Raw genomic sequence first — 25,588 nt, 5'->3', positions numbered from 1 at the left:
TTTTCCTTCACTTCTCTAAGGCTTTTGATACAATAGACAATAACATTATTTTGTACAAACTATCACCTTATGGAATGAGAACGGCACTCGGTAGAGTGCATACTTCCACCGAGCTCAACAGTTTACGTTTTATATCTCACTGATAGGCTGGCTCTGCACCAAAATCTAATTGGCTTGTTCTTGTCACCTACCCAACTCACCCACCAAGTTATGTAATAATCCATGCAAAACCTTTTAAAATACCGTGCTATGTTGTGTATCTTTTTTGGATCCAATGTTGTAGAATCATGGAATAAATAAAATAAGTAGAATCATTTGAAAAATTAAAAAAAAAAATTCTCACATCCGGATCTTCACCCAAATCAAATCAATTTGGCCTTGTCACATACCCAACCTGTCCATCAAGTTTCGTCTAAATCTATGTATAACTTTTTGAGATATCCTGCTCAGACAATATATCCATATTCAGGTTCCTCCACTGTTCTCATAATATTGTTATGGAGTCAGGGGGTCCAAAAATCCCACTCCTGACACTAACTGTTACGGGCCTGTCGCTGGGTCCCTCTTAGACCTGTTTCCCAACTGTTGACCCTGAAGCCGCAAGCCACGGACAACTCCGCGACCCGATAGTTTTCTGAGCAACCACAGACACCATCTGAAAAGGCCATGTCTGGCAGGGTCCCCGCTCCATGACAAGAGTTACCTCACCGTTGATTTAGCCCTGCCCAGATAGATACCATGCTCTCAGCCTCCCAACTCGTCTACTTACTGTGGTATGGACAAGCGAAACCATAGGTGCGCTACTGGCTGGACTAATGCAGCAAATAAGTGGGGTAAAACCTCTCTTGTATTTATTACATGCTATGTCTAACCAATGAAGGAAAGAGACAACCAAGCAGGTTTGGAAACAACAAAACGTATTAAACAAGCATGTACTTAAAAAGATTCAAGTATTTACAGAAATGCAGTGTCACACAAGAAACAGTCTTACCCCGAGCACTCAAATAAGCCCCTTACACAACCATCCTTAACACAGACACCACATTCATCCAGAAAAATTAGACAGACAAGGAGACAGAAAGAAAGAAAGAAGTCTGAGTGTGTTTGTGACCCCTTCCTCACCCATACGTGTGAAGGCTTCGCCCCTGTGGCACTCAACAAGGTGTAAATGCAGCGAGTGAGAGGAGCATGTGGGAGGTATGGTGTCGTGCAGTATTGTGTGGTGCTTAGCTCTGAAAATTAACTGATGGGCGTCTTGTGTCGTTCATTGATGCTCCACAACAGATGAGCCCTGAGGTGTATGCACTGAAGATGTGAGGTTATAAAGAGTGTGTTCGAAAGACGTGCAAGAAATCAGTTCTACCGGCTTGGTCATCGCCCATTTGGGTGACAGTTTGGAAAGCGCATGCTTTCGCGCCTTTGTTTTCCGTCAGGAGCATCCGTTCTGCCTGACGCTTTTGAAGAGCACCCTATTCCGCGTCGAGCCACTGGTGTTCACGCCCACACAAGACGCAAACTTCCTCAGGATCTGGGCTGCTCCCTTCTCGGATTCAGACCACGCCCGATCTGAACATCAACTCTGCTCCAACCACTCCGTGCCAGGTTCTAATTGTCCCCTGCACAGTGTCACCGAACACAGCCACTTTCAGCAACCGACCGGAATGGCAGAGGCACGCTGCAATCCAGTGAATGGGATTGGTTGCTGGAGAATCGGGGGAACGGGGTGTTTTAGGCAGAGCCTCGCTCAATCCAATTTGCAGATTCACTCTCTGCAGATCTTGATAAAATCACAACCTGATCCAACAAGTGGAACATGTCTTTCAACCCTGACAAATCTCACACTCCCACGATGTCTCTTCTAAAGGACCATCTGGAACCCCCACCCCCTCCCACCCCATCTACTTTCTCAACAATCCTCTTCAAGAACTAATTTCATTTAAGCTTCTGGCTCTCACTATCCATCATGATTTTTCCTGAGAAAGCGACATTTTCAAGCTGGCCTCAAAAGGCAGTCACCGACTGGGCATCCTCCATCGTATAAAGTCCTTTCTCTGCCCACCTGAGCTCCTCACCACATACAAAGCTTAAGTCCGCAGCCTGAGGGAGTACTGCTCTCCCTTCTGGGCTGGTGTTCCGGCCTCTCACCTTTCTCGGCTTCGCTGTGGAAACCAAGACATTTAGGATCATTGGTATCTCCCGCGATGAGGCTGTCTTTGGGTCCCTCACTCTCTCACCGTATGCAGGTCGGGGTCTTTCTGTCTTGTACCGTCTCCTCTCCGGCCTCGACCCTCCGCTTTGTCTGAGATATGTCCCCCCCCCCACACACATTTCTGCAGGGCGCTCAAGGTTTGCCAGCAACCTCCTTCTGGTAAAACTACCAAAATCAAGAATCACTGCTCACCTTCACTCTTTCATTCCTCTTTTTTCCCACTTTTGGAACAAACTCCCACACTCTCTTGAATTTCACCGTTTCCTCCAGGTCTTCAAAACAGTTGTTCACCACCATCTCTCATCTTCCCTCATCCAAAACCAGGATCTTTTCTTCCCCTGTTAATCCACCCGAAACCCACCTCCTTCAAATTATCTGCTTTCCTTCCTGAAAGTCCCTGTAGTGTCCATCTTGTTTACCCCATGTTCCCCACCCAATCCCTCTCCCTTCCACAGATCTCCTCGTGTCTGTTCCCCACTGTTTTTTTCCTTCCCTCTCCCACTGCTCCCCTTGTTCATAGTTCGGTGCGTTTGCTCTCATACGAGCCTCGACAGTATATACAAAAAAAAATTAAGAATTCTGGAGCAGCGAAGAACCATGACCATTACAGCACTGGAATGGCAATTATCTGGCCAAAATACACTGGAGAGGTGAAGTGGTTTGACGATACGTGTTCGAGAATGAAGCATGAAAAACGGGGTTTCGAGTCTGGGTGGCAGAAACTACAGATTTGAGAATGGTGGTTCAAATATGTCAGTTCATGTACAGATGTAGGAAAATGAAGCTTTGGAAAAAAGGTTTGTGAATGAGGAAGAAAACAATGGGGAAAGTTCTACATCTCTCTTTCCCCTGATTCGAGGATGGGATTCCTAAGTAAACAATCACTTTGGAAATATCTAAACCCCAAGGTTCTTTTATGTGTAGGACGTAACTCCCTGGGGTCCTTTACAAACCCACAACAACATGATGCATTTGATCTTGTATTCTACATTTGATTGGTTCAAGAGAAATTAACTCAAATGAACTGAAATCAATGCGTGTACATTACAGAGCAGTACATGGAGCTGACGTACCACAATCCGTCGGCATTGGGGCTGCAGTTACGGCATGAACTCTGACAGCAGAATATCCAGGGCTGTGCCTGCAATCCTCCTGCGAGTAGGTTTCACTCGAATCTTCTTTTGTCATCGCACTATGTGAAAAAACACCTAAAAGATAACATATCTATAAATAAATAAATAAATAAAAAGAAAAGGGAAGAAGCTGGACACAAAAAGGGGTCCTTTGTCCCATCACACCTACGACATGTCCCCATTTAATTATTAATGAATTGCTTCAACACTTACCATCCACATGGTGTGTAGTTAACACTTCACAATCATCCCATTATATTTGTAAGCCCTCTGTCACCATGCTACAAACCTGAATGCCTACGTTGACAAAAGATATCTTGAATCTCACAGAAACAAAAAGGTACAGACGGAACAACGCACTTTACATCCCCAAATGAGAGCATTTTGAGTAAAGATCGCTCAAAGTTGATCCCAAAATTTGGTAACGACCAAATCTGCAATCTTGAGACGTGTATTCGATTCAATGACAAGTTTCCGTACTCGTATTCACAAAACACGTCGGTCTACAATATTCCAGCAGTTACACAATCTAACGTGTCGGATACTATAAATGTGAAACACAAGGAAAATAACAGCTCGATGGAGGATTGCAATGCTTGATGTCAGGAATAAGCAATTGGCTCTCTTGGACAGATCATTTGCTCTCATTTCAAATATTCCACAAAAATAACGATTCTGTTCCATGCCTTTCAGAGGGAGCAATGTTGTGTGCATCCCAATTTGTCCTGAGGGCATTTAAGGCTAACAACGATGTGTGAAATGCACTGACAACCAGACCAGGTGAGGCAGGTGCATGAGTCGCTCCCTGACAGTAAGGCGACTGCCAGGCTTTCATTGACAATCTCATAGTGACGTCATCTTTCTCGTGGGACTAGCTCAATTTCCAGAAGTGTATACTTCAACTCCTTAATGCTCCCGCCTTAAGCTATATTTGAATCCACAACAGCTGGGCCAGGATGCCAATCCAATGTAATCACCGCAAGGCCACCTCCACAAAATGGGATGAAAATGTACATGCCACACAAGTGTCACGTGATTATGATCCGAATCAAAACCACGTGATTAAAGCTCACACAACATGTCAAAAACGAACCCACAAGCCCATCGACATACAGATTGGCAAGCCAGAGGCACTTGGGGTACATGGCCATAGTGATGCATGGCTCACATTTCCACTCATCATCACAATCATGCTCGGCTCACATTTACACTCACCATCACCATGTTCAGCTCACATTTACACTCACCATCACCATCATGTTCAGCTCACATTTACACTCACTATCACCATCATGTGCGGGTCACATTTACACTCACCATCACATTCAGCTCACATTTACACCCACCATCACCATCATGTTCAGCTCACATTTACACTCACTATCACCATCATGTGCGGGTCACATTTACACTCACCATCACGTTCAGCTGACATTTACACTCACCATCACCATCATATTCATCTCACATTTACACTCACCATCGCCAGCATGTTCAGCTCACATTTACACACACCATCACCATCATGTTCAGCTCACATTTACACGCACCATCACCATCATGTTCAGCTCACATTTACACGCACCATCACCATCATGTTCAGGTCACATTTACACTCACCATCGCCAGCATGTTCAGCTCACATTTACACCCACCATCACATTCAGCTCACATTTACACCCACCATCACCATCATGTTCAGCTCACATTTACACTCACTATCACCATCATGTGCAGCTCACATTTACACTCACCATCACGTTCAGATGACATTTACACTCACCATCACCATCACATTCATCTCACATTTACACTCACCATCGCCAGCATGTTCAGCTCACATTTACACTCATCATCATCATGTTCAGCTCATATTTACACTCACCATCATGTTCAACTCACATTTACACTTACTATCACCATCATGTGCAGGTCACATTTACACTCACTATCACCATCATATTCATGTCACATTTACACTCACCATCACCATCACCATCATATTCATCTCACATTTACACTCACCATCACCAGCATGGTCAGCTCACATTTACACTCATCATCATCATGTTCAGCTCACATTTACACACACCATCGCCATCATGTTCAACTCACATTTACACACACTATCACCACCATGTGCAGGTCACATTTACACTCACTATCACCATCATGTTCAACTCACATTTACACTCACTATCACCATCATGTGCAGGTCACATTTACACTCACTATCACCATCATGTTCAACTCACATTTACACTCACTATCACCATCATGTGCAGGTCACATTTACACTCACTATCACCACCATGTGCAGGTCACATTTACACTCACTATCACCATCATGTTCAACTCACATTTACACTCACTATCACCATCATGTGCAGGTCACATTTACACTCACTATCACCATCATGTTCAGCTCACATTTACATGCACCATCACCATCATGTTCAGCTCACATTTACATGCACCATCACCATCATGTTCAGCTCACATTTACACTCACTATCACCATCATGTTTAACTCACATTTACACTCACTATCACCATCATGTGCAGCTCACATTTACACTCACTATCACCATCATGTGCAGCTCACATTTACACTCATCATCACCATCATGTTCAGCTCACATTTACACTCACTATCACCATCATGTTCAACTCACATTTACACTCACTATCACCATCATGTGCAGCTCACATTTACACTCACTATCACCATCATGTTCAACTCACATTTACACTCACTATCACCACCATGTGCAGCTCACATTTACACTCACTATCACCATCATGTTCAACTCACATTTACACTCACTATCACCATCATGTGCAGCTCACATTTACACTGACTATCACCATCATGTTCAACTCACATTTACACTCACTATCACCACCATGTGCAGCTCACATTTACACTCACTATCACCATCATGTTCAGCTCACATTTACATGCACCATCACCATCATGTTCAGCTCACATTTACACTCACTATCACCATCATGTTCAGCTCACATTTACACTCACTATCACCATCATGTTTAACTCACATTTACACTCACTATCACCATCATGTGCAGCTCACATTTACACTCACTATCACCATCATGTTCAGCTCACATTTACATGCACCATCACCATCATGTTCAGCTCACATTTACACTCACCATCACCATCATGTTCAGCTCACATTTACACTCATCATCACCATCATGTTCAGCTCACATTTACACTCACCATCACCATCATGTTCAGCTCACATTTACACTCACCATCACCATCATGTTCAACTCACATTTACACTCACTATCACCATCATGTTCAGCTCACATTTACACTCACTATCACCATCATGTTCAACTCACATTTACACTCACTATCACCATCATGTTCAACTCACATTTACACTCATCATCACCACCATGTGCAGGTCACATTTACACTCACTATCACCACCATGTGCAGGTCACATTTACACTCATCATCACCATCATGTTCAGCTCACATTTACACTCACTATCACCATCATGTTCAGCTCACATTTACACTCACTATCACCACCATGTTCAGCTCACATTTACACTCACTATCACCATCATGTTCAACTCACATTTACACTCACTATCACCATCATGTGCAGCTCACATTTACACTCACTATCACCACCATGTTCAGCTCACATTTACACTCACTATCACCATCATGTTCAACTCACATTTACACTCACTATCACCACCATGTTCAACTCACATTTACACGCACCATCACCATCATGTTCAGCTCACATTTACACTCACTATCACCATCATGTTCAACTCACATTTACACTCACTATCACCACCATGTTCAGCTCACATTTACACTCACTATCACCATCATGTTCAACTCACATTTACACGCACCATCACCATCATGTTCAGCTCACATTTACACTCACTATCACCATCATGTTCAACTCACATTTACACTCACTATCACCATCATGTTCAACTCACATTTACACTCATCATCACCATCATGTTCAACTCACATTTACACTCACTATCACCATCATGTTCAACTCACATTTACACTCATCATCACCATCATGTTCAACTCACATTTACACTGACTATCACCATCATGTTCAACTCACATTTACACTCACTATCACCACCATGTGCAGGTCACATTTACACTCACTATCACCATCATGTGCAGGTCACATTTACACTCATCATCACCACCATGTGTAGGTCACATTTACACTCACTATCACCATCATGTTCAACTCACATTTACACTCACTATCACCATCATGTTCAACTCACATTTACACTCACTATCACCACCATGTGCAGGTCACATTTACACTCACTATCACCATCATGTTCAACTCACATTTACACTCACCATCACCATCATGTTCAGCTCACATTTACACTCACTATCACCATCATGTTCAACTCACATTTACACTCACTATCACCACCATGTTCAGCTCACATTTACACTCACTATCACCATCATGTTCAACTCACATTTACACGCACCATCACCATCATGTTCAGCTCACATTTACACTCACTATCACCATCATGTTCAACTCACATTTACACTCACTATCACCATCATGTTCAACTCACATTTACACTCATCATCACCATCATGTTCAACTCACATTTACACTCACTATCACCATCATGTTCAACTCACATTTACACTCATCATCACCATCATGTTCAACTCACATTTACACTGACTATCACCATCATGTTCAACTCACATTTACACTCACTATCACCATCATGTGCAGGTCACATTTACACTCACTATCACCATCATGTGCAGGTCACATTTACACTCATCATCACCACCATGTGTAGGTCACATTTACACTCACTATCACCATCATGTTCAACTCACATTTACACTCACTATCACCATCATGTTCAACTCACATTTACACTCACTATCACCACCATGTGCAGGTCACATTTACACTCACTATCACCATCATGTTCAACTCACATTTACACTCACCATCACCATCATGTTCAGCTCACATTTACACTCATCATCACCATCATGTTCAGCTCACATTTACACTCACTATCACCATCATGTTCAACTCACATTTACACTCACTATCACCATCATGTTCAACTCACATTTACACTCACTATCACCACCATGTTCAACTCACATTTACACGCACCATCACCATCATGTTCAGCTCACATTTACACTCACTATCACCATCATGTTCAACTCACATTTACACTCACTATCACCACCATGTTCAGCTCACATTTACACTCACTATCACCATCATGTTCAACTCACATTTACACTCACTATCACCATCATGTTCAACTCACATTTACACTCACTATCACCACCATGTGCAGGTCACATTTACACTCACTATCACCATCATGTTCAACTCACATTTACACTCACTATCACCACCATGTGCAGGTCACATTTACACTCACTATCACCATCATGTTCAACTCACATTTACACTCACTATCACCACCATGTGCAGGTCACATTTACACTCACTATCACCATCATGTTCAGCTCACATTTACACTCACTATCACCATCATGTTCAACTCACATTTACACTCACTATCACCACCATGTGCAGGTCACATTTACACTCACTATCACCATCATGTTCAACTCACATTTACACTCACTATCACCATCATGTTCAGCTCACATTTACACTCACTATCACCATCATGTTCAACTCACATTTACACTCACTATCACCATCATGTTCAACTCACATTTACACTCACTATCACCACCATGTGCAGGTCACATTTACACTCACTATCACCATCATGTTCAACTCACATTTACACTCACTATCACCACCATGTGCAGCTCACATTTACACTCACTATCACCATCATGTTCAACTCACATTTACACTCACTATCACCATCATGTGCAGCTCACATTTACACTGACTATCACCATCATGTTCAACTCACATTTACACTCACTATCACCACCATGTGCAGCTCACATTTACACTCACTATCACCATCATGTTCAGCTCACATTTACACTCACTATCACCATCATGTTTAACTCACATTTACACTCACTATCACCATCATGTGCAGCTCACATTTACACTCACTATCACCATCATGTTCAGCTCACATTTACATGCACCATCACCATCATGTTCAGCTCACATTTACACTCACCATCACCATCATGTTCAGCTCACATTTACACTCATCATCACCATCATGTTCAACTCACATTTACACTCACTATCACCATCATGTTCAGCTCACATTTACACTCACTATCACCATCATGTTCAACTCACATTTACACTCACTATCACCATCATGTGCAGCTCACATTTACACTCACTATCACCATCATGTGCAGCTCACATTTACATGCACCATCACCATCATGTTCAGCTCACATTTACACTCACCATCACCATCATGTTCAACTCACATTTACACTCACTATCACCATCATGTTCAGCTCACATTTACACTCACTATCACCATCATGTTCAACTCACATTTACACTCACTATCACCATCATGTGCAGGTCACATTTACACACACTATCACCACCATGTGCAGGTCACATTTACACTCATCATCACCATCATGTTCAGCTCACATTTACACTCACTATCACCATCATGTTCAGCTCACATTTACACTCACTATCACCACCATGTGCAGGTCACATTTACACTCACTATCACCATCATGTGCAGGTCACATTTACACACACTATCACCATCATGTGCAGCTCACATTTACACTCACTATCACCATCATGTTCAACTCACATTTACACTCACTATCACCATCATGTTCAACTCACATTTACACTGACTATCACCATCATGTTCAACTCACATTTACACTCACTATCACCACCATGTGCAGGTCACATTTACACTCACTATCACCATCATGTGCAGGTCACATTTACACACACTATCACCATCATGTGCAGCTCACATTTACACTCACTATCACCATCATGTTCAACTCACATTTACACTCACTATCACCACCATGTTCAGCTCACATTTACACTCACTATCACCACCATGTTCAACTCACATTTACACTCACTATCACCACCATGTGCAGGTCACATTTACACTCACTATCACCATCATGTTCAGCTCACATTTACACTCACTATCACCATCATGTTCAACTCACATTTACACTCACTATCACCACCATGTTCAGCTCACATTTACACTCACTATCACCATCATGTTCAACTCACATTTACACGCACCATCACCATCATGTTCAGCTCACATTTACACTCACTATCACCATCATGTTCAACTCACATTTACACTCACTATCACCATCATGTGCAGCTCACATTTACACTCACTATCACCATCATGTTCAACTCACATTTACACTGACTATCACCATCATGTTCAACTCACATTTACACTCACTATCACCACCATGTGCAGGTCACATTTACACTCACTATCACCATCATGTGCAGGTCACATTTACACACACTATCACCATCATGTTCAACTCACATTTACACTCATCATCACCATCATGTTCAACTCACATTTACACTGACTATCACCATCATGTTCAACTCACATTTACACTCACTATCACCATCATGTGCAGGTCACATTTACACTCACTATCACCATCATGTTCAGGTCACATTTACACTCACTATCACCATCATGTGCAGGTCACATTTACACTCACTATCACCATCATGTTCAACTCACATTTACACTCACTATCACCATCATGTTCAACTCACATTTACACTCACTATCACCATCATGTTCAACTCACATTTACACTGACTATCACCATCATGTTCAACTCACATTTACACTCACTATCACCACCATGTGCAGGTCACATTTACACTCACTATCACCATCATGTGCAGGTCACATTTACACACACTATCACCATCATGTTCAACTCACATTTACACTCATCATCACCATCATGTTCAACTCACATTTACACTGACTATCACCACCATGTGCAGGTCACATTTACACTCACTATCACCATCATGTTCAACTCACATTTACACTCACTATCACCATCATGTGCAGGTCACATTTACACTCACTATCACCATCATGTGCAGGTCACATTTACACTCACTATCACCATCATGTGCAGGTCACATTTACACTCACTATCACCATCATGTTCAACTCACATTTACACTCACTATCACCATCATGTTCAACTCACATTTACACTCACTATCACCATCATGTTCAACTCACATTTACACTCACTATCACCACCATGTTCAGCTCACATTTACACTCACTATCACCATCATGTTCAACTCACATTTACACTCACTATCACCACCATGTTCAGCTCACATTTACACTCACTATCACCATCATGTTCAACTCACATTTACACTCACTATCACCACCATGTGCAGGTCACATTTACACTCACTATCACCATCATGTTCAGCTCACATTTACATGCACCATCACCATCATGTGCAGGTCACATTTACACTCACTATCACCATCATGTTCAACTCACATTTACACTCACTATCACCACCATGTGCAGGTCACATTTACACTCACTATCACCATCATGTTCAACTCACATTTACACTCACTATCACCATCATGTTCAGCTCACATTTACATGCACCATCACCATCATGTTCAACTCACATTTACACTCACTATCACCATCATGTGCAGGTCACATTTACACTCACTATCACCATAATGTGCAGGTCACATTTACACTCACTATCACCATAATGTGCAGGTCACATTTACACTCACTATCACCACCATGTGCAGGTCACATTTACACTCACTATCACCATAATGTGCAGGTCACATTTACACTCACTATCACCACCATGTGCAGGTCACATTTACACTCACTATCACCACCATGTGCAGGTCACATTTACACTCACTATCACCACCATGTGCAGGTCACATTTACACTCACTATCACCATCATGTTCAACTCACATTTACACTCACTATCACCATCATGTGCAGGTCACATTTACACTCACTATCACCATCATGTGCAAGTCACATTTACACACACTATCACCACCATGTGCAGGTCACATTTACACTCACTATCACCATCATGTGCAGGTCACATTTACACTCACTATCACCATCATGTGCAGGTCACATTTACACTCACTATCACCATCATGTGCAGGTCACATTTACACTCACTATCACCATCATGTGCAGGTCACATTTACACACACTATCACCATCATGTGCAGGTCACATTTACACACACTATCACCATCATGTGCAGGTCACATTTACACTCACTATCACCATCATGTGCAGGTCACATTTACACTCACTATCACCACCATGTGCAGGTCACATTTACACTCACTATCACCACCATGTGCAGGTCACATTTACACTCACTATCACCACCATGTGCAGGTCACATTTACACTCATCATCACCACCATGTGCAGGTCACATTTACACTCATCATCACCACCATGTGCAGGTCACATTTACACGCACCATCACCATCATGTTCAGCTCACATTTACACTCACTATCACCATCATGTTCAGCTCACATTTACACTCACTATCACCATCATGTTCAGCTCACATTTACACTCACCAAGTGTAAATTTTATCTTGTGACAGTTCCAACAGATTGTGGTCACATTCAAGGTAAATGGATTATGAACACAAAGTAGAAGTGCAAGGTTGGAAGCAGGTACGATTTGAGGAGGTAAACGAGTGAACCGGGTTCGTGTGGATACTCCTCCAGCACTCCCCAACACCAAACTCACTTGCCCCTGAAACTTCACGACACGTGATGTGGACATTTGCAGTTGTTAGAGAACTGAACATCGGAATAGCAGGGAAAAAGAGCAAAAGAATCACATTTTATTAAAACCACATCAAAAGCTCGATCATACGAGTATAACGAAAGGGTTTACATCGCTGACAAAGGGAATCAAATCATGTAAAAAGGAAATTTGCACATAAAAGCAAGAATGATGAAACGTGAACACGAACACCGCTCAACAAATCAACATTCAAACAACACCGAGTTTGGGTTGAATATCATAAATATGCAAAACATAACACCAGCAATAACGAGGGAAGGTCAACAACGAGAAACAGCAAACAATCACGATAAACGTTAACAAATAACTTATTGAATTAAACACATTCGCTCACTTGGTTCTTGAAACATGACGTGATACATTGTTGGCATTGCCTTTGAGAGTTCATCATTGTTTGCGAAACTCAAATGACAGAGACAGAGTGAAATGTCTCGACGTGAGCACGGCGACAATGATCAGGGCGGACGTGAAACACTCGCACATGGGCAGCTCATCCAACAACACAAAACGACAACACATTGTGGTGGAAACACAAAAGTGGGGTCAGCAAGCTAACAAAAGGGGTAAGGGGTGCAGTGGGGCTGAGGGTCAACAAACTGCCAAATAGGGGCGAGGAGTACAGTGGGGCAGAGGGTAAAACGGCCAAAAGGGGCGAGGGGTACAGTGGGGCAGAGGGTAAAACTGCCAAAAGGGGCGAGGGGTACAGTGGGGCAGAGGGTAAAACTGCCAAAAGGGGCGAGGGGTACAGTGGGGCAGATGGTAAAACGGCCAAAAGGGGCGAGGGGTACAGTGGGGCAGAGGGCAGAGGGAAAAAGGGCCAAAAGGGGCGAGGGGTACAGTGGGGCAGAGGGTAAAACTGCCAAAAGGGGCGAGGGGTACAGTGGGGCAGAGGGTAAAACTGCCAAAAGGGGCGAGGGGTACAGTGGGGCAGAGGGTAAAACGGCCAAAAGGGGCGAGGGGTACAGTGGGGCAGAGGGTAAAACTGCCAAAAGGGGCGAGGGGTACAGTGGGGCAGAGGTTCAGTAAACTGCCAAAAAGGGGCAAGGGGTGCAGTGGGGCAGAGGGTCAAACTGTCAAAAGGGGCGAGGAGTACAGTGGGGCAGAGGGGCAGAGGGTAAAACGGCCAAAAGGAGCGAGGGGTACAGTGGGGCAGAGGGTAAAACTGCCAAAAGGGGCGAGGAGTACAGTGGGGCAGAGGGGCAGAGGGTAAAACTGCCAAAAAGGGGCAAGGGGGGCAGAGGGGCAGAGGGTAAAACTGCCAAAAAGGGGCAAGGGGTGCAGTGGGGCAGAGGGTCAAACTGTCAAAAGGGGCGAGGAGTACAGTGGGGCAGAGGGGCAGAGGGGCAGAGGGTAAAACTGCCAAAAGGGGCGAGGAGTACAGTGGGGCAGAGGGTCAAACTGCCCCACTGTACTCCTCGCCCCTTTTGGCAGTTTGACCCTCTGCCCCACTGTACTCCTCGCCCCTTTTGGCAGAGGGGCACAGGGGCAAGCTGCCAAAAGGGGCGAGGAGTACAGTGGGGCAGAGGGTCAGCAAACTGCCAATCACCACCATGCTCGGCACACATTTACACTCACCATCACAATCACCATGCTCGGCACACATTTACACTCACCATCACAATCACCATGCTCGGCACACATTTACACTCACCATCACAATCACCATGCTCGGCACACATTTACACTCACCATCACAATCACCATGCTCAGCACACATTTACACTCACCATCACAATCACCATGCTCAGCACACATATACACTCACCATCACAATCACCATGCTCAGCACACATTTACACTCACCATCACAATCACCATGCTCAGCACACATTTACACTCACCATCACAATCACCATGCTCGGCACACATTTACACTCACCATCACAATCACCATGCTCATCACACATATACACTCACCATCACAATCACCATGCTCGGCACACATTTACACTCACCATCACAATCACCATGCTCGGCACACATTTACACTCACCATCACAATCACCATGCTCGGCACACATTTACACTCACCATCACAATCACCATGCTCAGCACACATTTACACTCACCATCACAATCACCATGCTCAGCACACATATACACTCACCATCACAATCACCATGCTCAGCACACATTTACACTCACCATCACAATCACCATGCTCAGCACACATTTACACTCACCATCACAATCACCATGCTCAGCACACATTTACACTCACCATCACAATCACCATGCTCAGCACACATTTACACTCACCATCACAATCACCATGCTCAGCACACATATACACTCACCATCACAATCACCATGCTCAGCACACATTTACACTCACCATCACAATCACCATGCTCAGCACACATTTACACTCACCATCACAATCACCATGCTCAGCACACATTTACACTCACCATCACAATCACCATGCTCAGCACACATATACACTCACCATCACAATCACCATGCTCAGCACACATTTACACTCACCATCACAATCACCATGCTCAGCACACATATACACTCACCATCACAATCACCATGCTCGGCACACATTTACACTCACCATCACAATCACCATGCTCAGCACACATATACACTCACCATCACAATCACCATGCTCAGCACACATTTACACTCACCATCACAATCACCATGCTCAGCACACATATACACTCACCATCACAATCACCATGCTCAGCACACATTTACACTCACCATCACAATCACCATGCTCAGCACACATTTACACTCACCATCACAATCACCATGCTCAGCACACATATACACTCACCATCACAATCACCATGCTCAGCACACATATACACTCACCATCACAATCACCATGCTCAGCACACATTTACACTCACCATCACAATCACCATGCTCAGCACACATTTACACTCACCATCACAATCACCATGCTCAGCACACATTTACACTCACCATCACAATCACCATGCTCAGCACACATATACACTCACCATCACAATCACCATGCTCAGCACACATATACACTCACCATCACAATCACCATGCTCAGCACACATTTACACTCACCATCACAATCACCATGCTCAGCACACATTTACACTCACCATCACAATCACCATGCTCAGCACACATATACACTCACCATCACAATCACCATGCTCAGCACACATTTACACTCACCATCACAATCACCATGCTCACCACACATTTACACTCACCCTCACAATCACCATGCTCAGCACACATATACACTCACCATCACAATCACCATGCTCAGCACACATATACACTCACCATCACAATCACCATGCTCAGCACACATTTGCACTCACCATCACAATAACCATGCTCAGCACACATTTACACTCACCATCACAATCACCATGCTCAACACACATTTACACTCACCATCACAATCACCATGCTCAGCACACATTTACACTCACCATCACAATCACCATGCTCAGCACACATATACACTCAACATCACAATCACCCTACTCAGAACACATTTACACTCACCATCACAATCACCATGCTCAGCACACATTTACACTCACCATCACAATCACCATATACACTCACCATCACAATCACCATGCTCAGCACACATTTACACTCACCATCACAATCACCATGCTCAGCACACATATACACTCACCATCACAATCACCATGCACAGCACACATTTACACTCACCATCACAATCACCATGCTCAGCACACATTTACACTCACCATCACAATCACCATATACACTCACCATCACAATCACCATGCTCAGCACACATTTACACTCACCATCACAATCACCATGCTCAGCACACATATACACTCACCATCACAATCACCATGCTCAGCACACATTTACACTCACCATCACAATCACCATACTCAGCACACATTTACACTCACCATCACAATCACCATGCACAGCACACATTTACACTCACCATCACAATCACCATGCTCAGCACACATTTACACTCACCATCACAATCACCATATACACTCACCATCACAATCACCATGCTCAGCACAGATTTACACTCACCATCACAATCACCATATACACTCACCATCACAATCACCATGCTCAGCACACATTTACACTCACCATCACAATCACCATGCTCAGCACACATATACACTCACCATCACAATCACCATGCTCAGCACACATTTACACTCACCATCACAATCACCATGCTCAGCACACATATACACTCACCATCACAATCACCATGCTCAGCACACATATACACTCACCATCACAATCACCATGCTCAGCACACATTTACACTCACCATCACAATCACCATGCTCAGCACACATTTACACTCACCATCACAATCACCATGCTCAGCACACATTTACACTCACCATCACAATCACCATATACACTCACCATCACAATCACCATGCTCAGCACACATTTACACTCACCATCACAATCACCATATACACTCACCATCACAATCACCATGCTCAGCACACATTTACACTCACCATCACAATCACCATGCTCAGCACACATATACACTCACCATCACAATCACCATGCTCAGCACACATTTACACTCACCATCACAATCACCATGCTCAGCACACATTTACACTCACCATCACAATCACCATGCTCAGCACACATTTACACTCACCATCACAATCACCATATACACTCACCATCACAATCACCATGCTCAGCACACATTTACACTCACCATCACAATCACCATGCTCAGCACACATATACACTCACCATCACAATCACCATGCTCAGCACACATTTACACTCACCATCACAATCACCATGCTCAGCACACATTTACACTCACCATCACAATCACCATGCTCAGCACACATTTACACTCACCATCACAATCACCATGCTCAGCACACATTTACACTCACCATCACAATCACCATGCTCAGCACACATTTACACTCACCATCACAATCACCATGCTCAGCACACATATACACTCACCATCACAATCACCATGCTCAGCACACATTTACACTCACCATCACAATCACCATGCTCAGCACACATTTACACTCACCATCACAATCACCATGCTCAGCACACATATACACTCACCATCACAATCACCATGCTCAGCACACATTTACACTCACCATCACAATCACCATGCTCAGCACACATATACACTCACCATCACAATCACCATGCTCCTCACACATTTACACTCACCATCACAATCACCACACCATCACAATCATCATGCTCCTCACACATTTACACTCACCATCACAATCACCACACCATGCTCCTCACACATTTACACTCACCATCACAATCACCATGCTCCTCACACATTTACACTCACCATCACAATCACCACACCATCACAATCACCATGCTCCTCACACATTTACACTCACCATAACAATCACCACACTCCTCACACATTTACACTCACCATCACAATCACCATGCTCAGCACACATTTACACTCACCATCACAATCACCATGCTCAGCACACATATACACTCACCATCACAATCACCATGCTCAGCACACATATACACTCACCATCACAATCACCATGCTCCTCACACATTTACACTCACCATCACAATCACCATGCTCCTCACACATTTACACTCACCATCACAATCACCATGCTCCTCACACATTTACACTCACCATCACAATCACCATGCTCCTCACACATTTACACTCACCATCACAATCACCATGCTCCTCACACATTTACACTCCGTACATTATACCGGTAATCCATTATATATATATATATATATATATATATATATATATATATATATATATATATATATATATATATATATATATATATATATATATTAAAAGAATACATTCACAACATTAACACGAACCATCAGTTGGAGGATCACCACCACCACCACCACGACCACGACCAGATCCTCAAATCACGAATAAAAACACTCATGATCACCCGCTTCACCCTCCTCCCCGTACTTCTTTATCTCCTCATTATCAATCTCACTTTTTACCCTCATATTCTCACACACCATCACCCTCGTGATCCGCCAAGCTGTCTCACTTCCCTCGCTCTGGACCGGGTCCACCAATCCGACGCCCGAATGACGCCGACAGCTCCACACGCCGCTGCGACCCTTTTCACCGCTGCCAAAGGACGGGCCACGTTCAACCAATCAACGACATGCTCCTCCCTGACTCAGCCAATTAAAACGAAGGAGGCGGGACCCGGTAGCCGTTTCCCAGACGACGGTAATTAGGATAATCTTATGAATCTCCATTACACTGGTACGTAATTAATCTACTCACCATTAAAACTACTGGGCTGCAGGAACGTGCTTTGCTGTTCTTCATTATCTCCGCATCACTGTCATCATTTCATGTCCTCTGTTTGTATTTTTTTTTATCGATTATTTTAAACTCGCAAATACAATCCTTCAATTCACTGATGGAGGTATTAAGGGGAGGGGAGAGAGAAAGGAGGGGAGAGAGAGGAGGGAGGGGGAGAGAGAAAGGAGGGGAGAGAGAGGAGGGGAGAGAGAGGAGGGAGGGGAGAGGAGGGAGGGAGAGGGAGGGAGAGAGGAGGGAGGGAGAGGGAGGGAGAGAGAGGAGGGAGGGAGAGAGAAAGGAGGGGAGAGAGAGGAGGGAGGGGGAGAGAGAAAGGAGGGGAGAGAGAGGAGGGAGGGGAGAGAGGAGGGAGGGAGGGAGGGAGGGAGAGAGGAGGGAGGGAGGGAGGGAGAGAGGAGGGAGGGAGAGGGAGGGGAGGGAGAGGGAGGGGACAGAGAGAGAGAGGGGACAGAGAGGAAGGATGGAGGGAGAGGGAGGATGGAGGAGAGAGAGAGGGGAGGGGTGGGGAGAGAGGAGGGAGGGAGGATGGAGAGAGGAAGGAGAGGAGAGGGGAGAGGGAGGATGGAGGGGAGAGAGAGGAAAAGTGTGGAGTGGGGAGGGGTAGGAAGTGGTGGGGAGGGAGAGGAGTGGGGAGGGAGAGGAGTGGGGAGGGGAGAGAGAAAGGAGGGGAGAGAGAGGGAGGGGTGGGGAGAGAGGAGGGAGGGGAGAGAGGAGGGAGGGAGAAGGAGGAGAGGGAGGGGACAGAGAGGAAGGGGAGGGAGAGGGAGGATGGAGGGAGAGAGGGGTGGGGTGGGGAGAGAGAGGAGTGGGGAGAGAGGAGGGAGGAGAGGGAGAGAGAGGAGGGAGGAGAGGGAGAGAGGAGGGAGGAGAGGGAGAGAGAGAGGAGGGAGGAGAGGGAGAGAGAGGAGAGAGGAGGGAGGAGGGAGAGAGGAGGGAGGAGAGAGAGGAGGGAGGAGAGGGAGAGAGAGGAGAGAGGAGGGAGGAGAGAGAGAGGAGGAAAGAGAGGGAGAGAGAGGAGGGAGGAGAGAGGAGGGAGGAGAGGGAGGAGGGAGGAGGAGAGAGAGAGGAGGGTGGGGAGGGAGAGAGAGGGAGAGAGGAGGGAGGGGAGGGAGAGAGAGTAGGGAGGGAGAGAGGGGAGGGAGAGGGAAGAGAGAGGAGGGTGGAGAGAGAGAGGAGAGACGGAAGAGAGAGAGGAGAGGGGAGAGAGAGGAGGGAGGGGAGAGAGAGGAGAGGGAGAGAGAGGAGGGAGGAGAGGGAGAGAGAGGAGGGAGGAGAGAGGGAGAGAGAGGAGGGAGGAGAGGGAGAGAGAGAGAGGAGGGGAGGTGAGGGAGAGCAGAGGGGAGGGAGAGAGAGGAGGGAGGGGAGGGAGAGGAGGAAGCGGAGAGGTTGGGAGAGGATGGGGGAGGGCAGAGTGGAGGATGGAGGGAGGGGAGAGGAAGCTCGGAAGGGGGAAAGCATGAGAGAGCGACACCTCACCAAATGTTGCTTTCCACTGCAGGAGGAAGGGGTGTGAGGAGAGGGTGAGAAAGAAAGAGAGAGACATTGTGATGGGGGGGGGGGAGGGGTAGGAGGAAAAAAAAAAGGAGAAAGGTGAGGGGTGGAGGTGGGGTTAGTAAAGAGAATGATGTGTTATGTTTAAAGACCAAACACACACAAAAACAAATTCATGTCAGAACAGCTGTACACATGATGACACAACAGTGTTTATAAAGTAATCCACTGGCACATCTGCAAAAACTTTGATATTCCAATTCCAGAGAATTTGTGGGAACATGAACCAAAAGTAATCACTGAAAATAAGGAAGTACCGACCGCTTACGTACAAACTAATGATCCCATCAAGCGTGAACATCGAAAACAAAGCGTTGCGACCAGATATCATACTTAAGTATAAAAAAAAGAGAAGGCGTTGCTGATTGAGGTGTTAATAGCAATGATTTTGAACTAACGATGCAGAAATCAAGAAAATGACCAAATTCCAAGACCTCCAGAATGAAGTGAAAAGATCCTGAAAGCTGAAGAATGCCAAAGTTGTTCCAGTGATGGTTGGAGCTTCAGGAATGATGACAAAGAACCTCACAGAGATATTAAAAACCATCCCTGGGAATATTACTACAAACGAACTACAGTTGGAAGCTGTCCGAGTCCAGGACTCAGTAATGATCCGTTATTGAAACCAGAGTGGTGTCAAAGCCACCCAATGCTCGCCTGTTTATACATTTATCGTTTTTCGTTTTTAAAAGACTAGTCTAATTAAATAATATTTTTTATAAAGCATTGCAGTAAAGTCTGATCAAAATAATTTTAAAGCAATATATGTATTTGTATATTTTAATCAGTAAACAAGAGGTCCACACGAGGAATTCAAAACTCACAGAGGGGCGAACTTTCTCGCTGCAAAAAGTCAACAAAGGCTTTCAGAGGCAGGAAGACTGGGTTAACACACAGACAGTGGATGGTCCCACAGTCTATACCTATGTACCAAATATGAAACGGGAAAGTTGAAAACTTTGGGAGTCAGAGTGCGGACAGGGACGGACAGACGACCGGTATCACATAATATGCTCTGATATATATATATATATATATATATATATATATATATATAGCCTGGTGTGTTGGCGCAGTGGTTAGGGCAGCGGCTTGGGATCCAAAAGGTCCTGAGTTCAAGCCCCGTTGGGCCACTGAATTAATACACCAGGGGGTTGACTCAGCCTGTCATCCTTCCGAGGTCGGCGAAATGAGTACCAGTATACTGGGCCGGTATATACCCCGGTTAAAATAGGTGTACCTTATCCCTGTGTTGTAAGAGGCGACCAGGGTTGCGTCAGGAAGGGCATCCGGCGTAAAACATGTGCCAAATCACAATGCGGATCATACGGATGATCCGCTGTGGCGACCCCTAGCGGGAGCAGCCGAAGGAAGAAGAAGATATATATATATATATATTGTTACGAATTCTCGCCCGCCAGCCTGCGATCGGCCGCGGACCTCAAATCACAACCACGTCGCCCACCGGACGGACAATTCAGTCGTGACTTTCCGGAGTCAACGCCGTAACCCTGTCACGGGTGGGTCTTCAACCCCACCACGGCCGTGCCAATTGTCTACCCGCGCAAGATAGGGTCACTTGCCGAACTCGATATACCTAAGTACCTGCACGGGGAGCCGACCGGGCAGCCGTACCTCGAAGCAGGTCAGCTTGGGACACGAACCGCTTAAGTAGTCCGTTCCGTTCTGCAGTGATAACCGAGCGGGTATTATCGCCGACCTCGCTGGATCCGATTCTATTTAACGGGTGCTTGAAACCCCACTATTTATTCCGCGATGCAAGATGGCATTTTCATTAGGGGAAAGAGGATGCTACGAACGGGTTACATTCAAACAAAGCACATTTGTTTTACGCGTACACAAATACAGTCAATCATGCAGGCAAACAAAAGCAATCACGTGACGTATGCAAAGGAAAAGCACTACGACCGAATATAATTAATAAATGTACAGTCACTTCGGCAGTTTTTACTTGTCAGGACACGGCGCCACAAGATTCACTCAAAAGGAAGGAAAGGGCCACTCTCATAGACGAGAGTGGCAGACAGGGTCCGTGGACCTTTATAGTGCGTGAGCCTTGGTTGACCGAATGGGCTTGCGAGACCGATGTGGCTTACCCGCACCATCGTGGTGCGACGATGGGCAGGTCGCAACGTCTGCTTCCCCACGGCCACTAGGACAGCCGCGCCTGATTGCGGCCTTGCGACGATGGGCAGGTCGTGACATCCGTTTCCCACGGCCACTAGGACAGCCGCGCCTGATTGCGGCCTTGCCACGATGGGCAGGTCGTGACATCCGTTTCCCACGGCCACTGGGACAGCCGCGCCTGATTGCGACCTTGCCAAGCGAGGTGATCCGGGCCCCGGCCGGCAACGCGGTTGAGAGGAACGAACGGGTCTTTTAGTGCCCTGTCAGAGTTGATGCTCTATAAGATTCGAATGCTCCAAGACCCCGTCCGTTCCTCAGCGATGCGCGAACCGCGCCGAGGTCCAATCACCTCGGACTGCCTTGACGCTAGCAAGTTCTCCCCGGCTGTGGTCTCCACGCAGCTCCTTGGCTTTCTCCGACTGACTCTCTCCAGACTTCGCGCTCCACTCGGCTCTCCGACCCCTCCAGACTGCTCGAAGCTCTGTTCTGCTCGCCCTTATATAAGGCCGGGGGGACGAGATTTGGCCTTTGCTGTCTGACCCTTGACCCCGCGCGGAAAGCGGACGTGGTCGAGATCACCGGCCCTCTGGATCCGATTTTCCGAGACAAAGCTTCCACACAAAGCGGACGTGGTAGAAATCAACACCCTTCGACCCCCACAGGCCCCGCCCCTTTCTCTCCTGTGATTTGTTTTTCGAGGCAAACCTTCCACACAATACAAAGCAGACATGGTAGAAATCACCAGACTTGCGCTGCACGGCGAGAGAACCCTTGCCTCTCCCTGCAGCGATGCCATTTGATCGGATCCCACCACTGCTGGCGCAAAGATGGCATTATTTCAGGAATGAAGATGAGGTGATGTTCGTGGCGTGGTGGTGTTGACGGTTGCTGGCGGAGTGGTGAGGATGGCGTGGTTGTTGAAAGGCAGGTGTGGTTGTGGTTGGTGTTGTGGTTAAGGGGAGCGATGTTGGTTGTTGTAATGGTGGTGGAGATGTGGTTGGTTCAAAATAACGATAGAAAAAGAAAAACCTACCTCAAAGGATCACAGCCCTGTGACATGAATAAATCCCATTAAACAACGGTGGGGAAATCTAACTGAACACAGACTTATCGATCTAAATGAACTAAGGACCTTTATGGTGTTATGCGAATTTCCACAGCCGTAACACTATATATATATATATATATATATATATATATATATATATATATATATATATATATATCGGGCGTATAAAAAAGTGTTGTAGATAAAAACATTAGAAAGGAAAAAATAACTTGCACCAAAAACTTTAACATTTTCACGCTCACGCTCACGCTGATGCTGACGTTCACACCGGGGGTATCGCTATAGCTCTCTGTTCTTCGAACAGGCGAGCTAATAAAGGGGGATACTTTGGGCCCATCATGGGAGGACTCCATGAAACACTCTGAAACCCACATATGAAAATACCAATCAACAACAACACACATACACGTGCACGCGCGCACACACACACACACCCACACACACACACACACACACACACACACACACACACACACACACACACACACACACACACACACACACACACACACACACAGGAATACTGTGAAACCTGGTAGGTCTATTTCACCTCCTGCTGATACTGACCCACATGTGCAGATAGCAGGCAACAACACCAACTTGCACACCCACACACACACACACACACACACACACACACACACACACACACACACACACACACACACACACACATACACACACACACACACACGAATACTGTGAAACCTGGTAGGTCTGTTTCACCTCCTGCTGATACTGACCCACATGTGCAGATAGCAGGCAACAACAGCAACTTGCACATCGACTCACACACACACATACACACACACACACACACGAATACTGTGAAACCTGGTAGGTCTATTTCACCTCCTGCTGATACTGACCCACATGTGCAGATAGCAGGCAACAACAGCAACTTGCACATCGACACACACACACACACACACACACACACACACACACACACACACACACACACACACACACACACACACACACACACACACACACACACACACACACACACACGAATACTTTGAGACCCGAGGAGTGAGCACTAAAAATTCACTCTCTCCTCCTGGCAAAGCTCTGTTTGCTTGCTCAGACATGCAGCGACCTTTGCACCTCACTGATCAGCTCACTCCGAATCTGATTCGTACATCCTCGGGTCCTCAACAGAGAAGGAAGGGTGGGGGAGTAGGGAGATGGGTGAGGGAGAGAT

The 25,588-nt window shown here is 45.6% G+C and overlaps 1 protein-coding gene across 15 annotated transcripts in view; it reads right to left on the bottom strand.

Moving 5' to 3' along the window:
* LOC147022564 (CAP-Gly domain-containing linker protein 4-like) overlaps positions 1-19,431 on the bottom strand; it is a 151,233-nt gene extending 131,802 nt beyond the window's left edge. For 3 of the 15 annotated variants that reach the window (XR_015059789.1, XM_085887269.1, XM_085887270.1), the window contains exons 1-2: positions 19,273-19,412; positions 3,283-3,417 (exon numbers count right to left, since the gene is read on the bottom strand). Coding sequence is in view for 12 of the 15 variants with exons in the window: in XM_085887269.1 (XP_085743395.1) it covers positions 3,283-3,417; positions 19,273-19,300 (163 nt within the window). In the remaining 3 variants the exon portion in view is untranslated. Of the gene's footprint in view, positions 1-3,282; positions 3,418-19,141 lie in introns of all 15 variants that reach the window. The other 12 variants (XM_085887275.1, XM_085887271.1, XM_085887272.1 and 9 more) reach the window with 12 other exon arrangements.
* Between the last annotated feature and the right edge of the window lie 6,157 nt (positions 19,432-25,588).

Source organism: Eptatretus burgeri, chromosome 7 (genome assembly GCF_056783735.1).
Source record: "Eptatretus burgeri isolate ZD-2024b chromosome 7, Ebu_testis_v1, whole genome shotgun sequence".
In the NCBI taxonomy this organism is placed as follows: Eukaryota; Metazoa; Chordata; class Myxini; order Myxiniformes; family Myxinidae; genus Eptatretus; species Eptatretus burgeri.
Note: the sequence above shows the minus strand (reverse complement) of the source record. Positions and strands in the feature narration are given on the sequence as shown.